At 57.2% G+C, this 7653-nt stretch overlaps 1 protein-coding gene across 2 annotated transcripts in view; it reads right to left on the reverse strand.

Moving 5' to 3' along the window:
• The window catches only part of CRHR2 (corticotropin releasing hormone receptor 2), a 47812-nt gene extending 40948 nt beyond the window's left edge, over window positions 1–6864 (reverse strand). For both annotated transcript variants that reach the window (XM_072764648.1, XM_072764647.1), the window contains exon 1: window positions 6741–6864. In XM_072764648.1, coding sequence (XP_072620749.1) covers window positions 6741–6827 — 87 coding nt within the window. In that variant the 5' untranslated portion in view covers window positions 6828–6864. The remainder of the gene's footprint in view (window positions 1–6740) is intronic.
• Between the last annotated feature and the right edge of the window lie 789 nt (window positions 6865–7653).

Genomic DNA, 7653 nt, shown 5'->3' on the forward strand with positions numbered 1-7653 from the left:
ATACTGCCCTCCCCAGGGGGACAAAAGTTCCAGCAAGTCAGCATCATCTGGGGGGCACAGCAGAGGCAATGCTCAACCCAGAGGCACAGGGTGTGGCCGGCGGGCCCCATCCATTCAGGTGGCCCTCGGCCTGGTAGATGCAAGCTCCCTCTCTCAAAGCCTCCAGCTGCCACATGGCAGCCCCATGGCTCATGTTCATCCTTGGGTGGGCAGTCCAAGGATGAGAACCCACAGAGGGAGGGGGGTCATTCTCCGCCAGGACTCAGGCATCCCGGGGCTGTCCCTGCATCAGACACCCCGGGCTGAGGCTGTGGCCGAGGCTCCTTGCTAAGCAGGGTACTGGGGCGTGGATCGCTGTGCTCAGCCTTGATGTGTCCTGGCCAGCCCTGGGCGGCTCGGGCGCGCCCGTCAGAGGAGGTTTGGGCATACTGTGCAGATCTGGGCTCCATCTTCTGTAACTTCTCCACTGGCCCAAGAAGCTGGCACAGTAAAGATGTTCATTCTCTTCAAGGGGTTGGTTGGGTGGACTTGACTCTGTTCAAACCCACAATACAGCCTGGAGGTGCCTATCTGGGGCAGAGTTGCCGCTGCTGCTGCTGGTGCTGGGTGGGCAGGGAGGAGGAAGAAGAGGCTGGGCTCTGAAAGCACACAGTGGGCCAAAGGAAAGCAGAGACACGGCCCTGAACAGTCACACCCCAAGGCCTGGACCACGAGCTCCCAGAGCCAGTAGACCGTAAACGTCCCCATGTTTGGGGCCATAGCATGCTACTTGCTAGCTCTGTGGCCTTGGCCAAGTGACTTAACTTCTCTGAGCCTCGCTCCCCTCATGTTTAAGATGCAGATAGTACAAACCCCATAAGGTCTTGGAGCACCTGAAACAAGTTACTGTAGGTCAGGAGCCTGGCAAGTAGAAGGCATGTGTCAAATGGTGACCTCCGTCAAGGACTTTTGGAGGGGTCCCATAGGGAACTCAGAGATGGAGGTGGGGTTCAAGCCTCATTGTGGGGAGCCTCAAGGCCCAACTCAAATCCTTCTCCTCCAGAAAAGCTTCCTAGAACCCCATGTTCCCCCTTCCCCAACTCTCTAGCCAGCACAGATGCCCCTTAGTCCTCGGCACCCCTCCCAGCACTGCGCACCTTAGGATGCAGCCTGAAGCCCCCTCATGGGGCGCACGGGTCAGCAGTGCCCGGTGCATGCTGGGTGAGGAGACTGAGTGCTCCATGGAGGGCTGGGTGCTGGAGCTCAGTCTAAAAGGACGGAAGCTGTGTTCAAGGTAGGGGGAAGGATAAGAAGAGCAGAAAGAGGTTCCTGGGGCAGGAGCTGAGCAAACAAAGGCTGGGAGGCAGGAAAACTCAGGGCCTGTTCAGGGGGCAGCCAGCTTCTGGTCTGAGGATGGCATTAACAGGGCAGAGGGCGGGGGGGCCGGGAGAGGCTCCTTTAATGCACAATCAGCGCTTACAATGTGCTAGACACAGCTCTAAGTGCTCTATTCAAGCCTCACAACAGCCTCTGGGGGGGCTGCGAATAACCTCATTTTATAGAAGAGGTAACCGAGGCCCAGAGAGGCAAAGTCACCTGCCAAGGCTGCATAGCAGCTAAGGGGCAGAGGCAGGACTGCACAGACAGTCTGGCAGGTTGTGTCTTGGTCAGAGACTCAGACGACTTGGTCCTGGGGGAGGAAGTGAAGGCTGCGGTCCACAGATGCCGCGAGTCTCAGTCAGTCCCAAACAGGGCGTTGGGGGGGCTCGGGAGGCCACTGCAGTAAGAGGCTGCTCTCCCCAGGACAGTGGGGCCCGCAGGCAGAGAGCTGGGCCACAGGAGGGGAGGCAGACCCAGCCAGCTGGGCAGGGCTCTACAACTGATTCTGAGGCTCCCCTCGCCATTAATCTCTCTTCTGCAGGGGACCCCTTATGCTTCCGCACCCAACTCTTGGATGTCCTAGGGGCAGAGAGCCACCGCCACCCCTCACCTCTACCCAGGGAGACTCTAGGCCATCCACATCTGTCTGGTTCACATCTGGGTCCCCCATTCCTGGTCCAGAGCCTGGCACACAGCAGGTGCTCAATAAGTGCTTGTTGGCTGACTGGATGGATGGATGAGGCTACAGTCCCCTCAGCCAGGTGGAGCTGCACCCCTATCCCCAGGTTCTGGGCTCTTCCTGCTTGTCAGATTCCTTCTCTCTCAATTTTCACTGTGAGGCCAGCCCGGTTCCTGGTTCCAGCCTCCGCGTGCTGGGAATTGGAACTCTTCACGTGAGAAAGGGCAGGGGAGAGGCCCTGGTGGGAGGAGGAGGCTGCAGGCCAGGGGCAGGATGCCAGCTGCCCTTCTACCTTCGGCCCTGTCCAGGCAGAAACTGTGCCCCACGGACCAGGCAGGCCTCAAAGGTGCCACCTCCCTGGAGCCAGGGTGTCGGCCCAGCCCTAGTGCTCCCTCTTGGTCTGGCTGCAAAGCTCCGTCTAAATTTAGCCCCTGGTCTAAGCCTAGGGGATTTACAGGACCACAGGTCCTGTGGCCAGGCCGCTGGTCACCAGAGGGGGATGGGGTGAGCTCCCTTCCTGCCTCCTCCCTCTCTACCCAAGGTCAGAGAGGACTCCTCCGGGAGGGGGAGGATTCCTCCCAATTCCTCCCCACTGGTTTCTAGACTAGATACTCAATTCTAACTTTTCAGGTGCTGGACTTCAAGTGAGGACCCCAAGGGCCCTAGCAGCTTCTCCTGGGTCCTTCCATCCTTGAGGGCTCCAGCAGGTGCCTCTTCCGAAGATGCCCACTCTCCCAACCACTTCTAACAGCCAACAACTCACCTGGAGAAACTTCTAGGCCCCTCCTTATCATGTGCTCTTTCTCATCTCTGGCAGCCTGTGGTTCTCTCTTCTCCGTGCCTCCCCCTTGCCTATGCCAAGCCCTGGGCCCTCTCACAGATGTCTGAGGATGGGGGAAGCACTGGAGGGGAGAGGCCCAGGAAAGGGGGGAGGGGCTTGCCAGCAAGAAGCCCTAGAACAGGTCACTAGGTCTAAAATTACCTCCTTAATTATCGATTCATCTAATGTCCAGTTGACCTAAAAGTCACTGCATTCTGATTTGTCGTGGTATTTACGTATCCCAATCAAATTTTTATAAAGGGAAGAGAATCTGGAGTCAGGCTGCTTGGTTTAAATCCTGACCCTGCCACTACCAGATGAGTGACCTTGGGCAAATGACCTCGCCTCAGCTTCCCAATCCACAAAATGGGTGTAATGATGGTCTTATCCTCTGGAGGTATTCTGAAGCTTAAAATAGACAATGCGCATCAGTGCGTAGAACAGTGCTGAGCATGCGGTAAACCCCATGTAGATGCTAAATAGAATAAACAAAATAAGCTTATTGAATAATTATCCTTCCCTCTGGTGGATCTGAAATGACATCCTAAAAAAATTAGAATTTTGAATAAAGTGATTTTTGACAAACTGGCAGGAGGACTCCTAATAATGGCTAAAATAAAATAAAGTAGAAAGTAACAGCTAAGAGGGTAGAGAATAGTTTTATAATTCGTAAAGTGCTGTAAATTTAAGACTTATCATGAATACAAAAGCAAGTAAGCAATGTTCTCAAATTGGTTTTCTAAAAAGTACATAAGCATCAACCAAGTGGCAAAAAACAGACTAAATTAGATGATTGGCTTAGCCAACTACTCAGAAAATAGTTGAATTTTTAGGAAAAGTCATTAGATGTATTAGTTTCTGGCACATGGCCCTGGAGCCCCCTGCCCACGAGCTGCAGACCCTGGGTGTGTGGGGAAGGGGTGCAGGACCTTGGCCTTGGTCTGGGGAGGGCTGTGCAGCAGGGAGGGACTTGCTGCAGGGAGGCTTCTGGAACCGGGGACTTCTCTGCTGCTGGGCCTTCTCCGACAGATGGCCCCACAGGAGGGCGGGACCTGGAGCAAGAGGCCACAGAGGGGCTGTGCTGAGACCCTGGAGGCGGGGTGACAGTATTTGTTACCTAAAGGTCCCAAAGGCTGGACTCCACCAAGAGGGGCTGATAGAGTCGTGGGGTCCTCACAGAGGGGAAAGTAAGTAGCTCACAAGGTTAGACTGGGGAGGTTTAGAATCCAGGGGCCATGTTACTTAGCCTCACCCAACGTGTTGCCTCTTGCAAAGAGCTGCTCATCTCCCACCCTTAGCCCAGCACCTAGTGCACGAGACAGACTTCATGATTCCATGCTGCCTCCTGAAAACCACTCCCCAAAGGCCTCGGAGGACAACAGGGAGCACCAAGGTCAAAGCTCAGCTCCCCCGGGCTCTTGCAGTGTGGGCGGGGTCAGGGTGTCCTCCCCATAAATCACTAGCTGGAATCCCATAATGGCAAATCAGGGCAGGCCTCTCCCCTACCCAGGAAGCTCCCAGAGCTCCCCGTGCTTTCGGGACAGAAATCTGATCCCCCTGAGGTCCACCAGACCCCCCAAAGCTTGGCACCATGTCTTCTCAGGGTTGGGGCTTGTCCTGAGCCTTCCCCCACTGCTTGCTCTTCCCGCGGCTCTCCTCCAGGGCCACCCTATCTCTACCCTGCTGTCTTATCCACCTCCCAGCAGAATTTTTCAGAACCTGCACATACTTTTCTCAGTTCCAGAGACCAGAGTTTGTAAATGCATGTTCAATGCTTCACCATTATTTTCTTCCTGCAGGGCCTCCTCCTAGGCCATCAACTCTATAGGGCGGAGCCATGGGCCAGTGTTTTCCCCCTTAGGTCCCTACTGCTTAACGGTCCTCCTTAAATGCCAGTTCAATCAGCAAGAGGGCTGGCAGCCAGGCCTTTCCTGTGGTGCCTGCCCTCCCCACCGCCTGCTCCGGTCCCATGTTCTCTTTTCACAGGGAGCAGAAATCTCGAGTAGTTGGATGAGGACCCAGAAATAAATGCCATTACCACAAGGAAGCCTGCACTTCAGGGCCAGAGAGATCACAGTTCAGATCCTCTCCGGGTGGTTACTTACAATCAGTCTTCAGTCTCAGGCTGGGCTCTCCTGGGGTAGGGTCTGGTGGGCTCTAAGGGGATGCAGACTGCTGCCTCTGAGGTTCCCGATTCTGACACCCCCGGAAGCCGAGGGACCCTCTCACAGGCCAACCCCACCCCCCAACTCGGCCTGGCTCTGGGGCAGCCGCCAGAAGCCCTCACTAGCTCACCAGCTTATGCAGTTGGCATCATGGCCCCGGAAGGGACGGTTGGGGGCAACCCTGGGCCTAACATCTGGCTCCCTTGGAAGGCATGTGTCTTGAGAATGAGTGACAGGAGGCAAAGAGAGCTCAAAGCTCAGGGCTTTTGGGGCCGCAGGTGGTAGTGAACCCACTCCACAACCTCTACTCATCCCAAGTACAGCCTTCAATGTCATTAAAGGGTCGTGGCAGGTGTCAGGGCCTATAGGGGGCAGTGACCGCCCCCTCTTCCACCTGACTGGACCCTGGGGAGGGCAGCGGCCCCGCTGCTGTCATGCTCTGTCTATAGTGCCTGGCACGAAAGCACAGCTGAAGGTACCGGCTGTTGACTGCGCCAGGCACAGTGCTGAGAGCTTTCCTCATATCATCTCAGCCATTGCTCATGACAGCTCTATCCGGTAACAAGCACTGATGTCACCTTCATTTTACTGACAAGAAAACTGAGGATCAGAAAATGTGAGTAAGATAAGATAAGGTCACGTGACAAGTAGCAAAGCAGGGATTTGAGTCAGGTGTGCCGGCAAAGCCACTTTGCCACACTCAGTGGATGCTCACTATCTGTTGAATGAGTGTTAAATGAGTCGTCTGCGTTTACACAAGCACGTTGAGGCCCAGGAAAGGGTCCCAGAGGCTGGTGTGTGGTAGCGTCGGGACAAGACCAAGTTGCCTGGCTTCTAGCCTGGTTCTTCTCCCCTGAATTGTGCGGCCTCTGGCCCCTCTTGCCTCTCTGAACCCTTCTAACATTGTCACACTTCATGAGAAGTGTGACCTGGAACAGATGTCCCTCCTTCTCTGAGCTTCGGGAAGATGGGGAGAGGGTTAGAGGTGGGTTCCTCCTGCACCTGTTTCCGGGAACCATTCCCTCCCAGCCTCACCCCCACTTTGTCAGCTTTTTCTATATAGTCTTTATCCATCCTGCACCCGGGCATCCACCTGCACATCTTGACTCTAGCCATAGGGCGGGGGTGGGGGCCTGCCCACAGTTTCTGGAACCCCTGAGCTAGGCTGGTCCTCCCTGGGCCTCCTCCGTCCCATTGCTCGATTGGAACTGGGATTGCCTGGTTTAAGGCACTGAGAGGAAGGTAGCACCAGGGTGGTAGATGATGGGGCGGGGGGGGGGGGGGGGGGGGCACGTCTGTCTCTAGTGTTCCCTTTTGGGGGTGGGACGAGGGATGGTGTGATGGGGAGATGGAGAGGGGTCCTCGGGGAGGGGACCAAGCGGACAGGGGATAGGGAATTTCTGGAGCTGAGGAGGGGCGGGTCCTAGACGCTCGCTGGGGACTGGGGATTCGCTGGGGACTGGGGATTCGGTCACAAGGCTGCGCTCAGCTCTAAGGGGCTCCGGGTCCCATCCTAGCTGGTGTCAGGTTCCTGTCCCCTCTCCTGCCTCCCTCATCCGACAGGAGCTCCATCCCACACGCGGATCCCCGACCTCAACGCGGCCACCAAGTCCCGAGATGTCGCTCACCCAGCTCCTAACCCAGCCCTGGGACCCGCCTCCCCGAGCTCCCGGCTGGGGGGGGGCGCCCCACACCGACCCCCACGGCCCGCACTTACCCTGAGCAGCGGAGGAAGGAGGCAGAGCAAGCAGAGGACCGGGTGCGCGGCGTGGAGGAGGCGCGCGGGACCCGCGGGACCCCCCATGCCCGGCGGCCGGGAAGGCGCGCCCCCCTGAGCCCCCCCTGCGCCCCCTGCGCCCCCCCTGCGACCCCTGCGCCCCCCCGCGCCCCCCTTCCCCCCCACGGCGCGCAGGGGCCCTCGGTGCGCACCCCGCAGCCCAGGTGAGGCGCGCCGGCCCTTGTCCCCGCGCCCCGGCCCGAGGCGTGACCCCGCCCCGAGCCCGCCCCTCCAGGTTATTTATAGCAGGTGCTGGGCCTCGGCGGCGGGGCGGCCTCTGGGTCCACCTGCTGACCTGGGGTTAATGCCTTTTATCAGCCCCCTCCTCCTTCTTCCTTCTTTCTTCTTTCTTTTCTTCTCCTCCTCCTCCTCCTCCTTCTTCTCCTTCTCCTCCTCCTACTCCTTCTTCTCCTCCTCCTCCTTCTTCTTCTCCTTCTCCTCCTCCTACTCCTTCTTCTCCTCCTTCTTCTCCTTCTCCTTCTTCTCCTCCTTCTCCTTCTTCTCCATCTTCTTCTCCTTCTTTCTCCTCCTTCTCCTTCTCCTCCTCCTTCTTCTCCTTCTTCTCCTTCTCCTCCTCCTTCTTCTCCTTCCCTTTCTCCTTCTCCTTCTCCTCCTCCTTCTTCTCCTTCTTCTCAGTCTGTAGCTCCCCAACTTGGAAAGTGAGGGACGGAGAAAGGGAGGAGGGGGCCCCAGGGCTGGCCCCGGGGCCCACATTGCAGGGTGGCTTAGGTGGGTCTGTCCGGGGCCTGAAGGCATCTTCTGATTGTCTGTGGAGTTGTGCCAGGCTCCAGGGACTAGTGGGATGATTGAAATTCGAGTCTGGGGTCTGGATTAAATCATAGTGCTGTATCAG

Source organism: Vulpes vulpes, chromosome 7 (assembly GCF_048418805.1).
Source record: "Vulpes vulpes isolate BD-2025 chromosome 7, VulVul3, whole genome shotgun sequence".
In the NCBI taxonomy this organism is placed as follows: Eukaryota; Metazoa; Chordata; class Mammalia; order Carnivora; family Canidae; genus Vulpes; species Vulpes vulpes.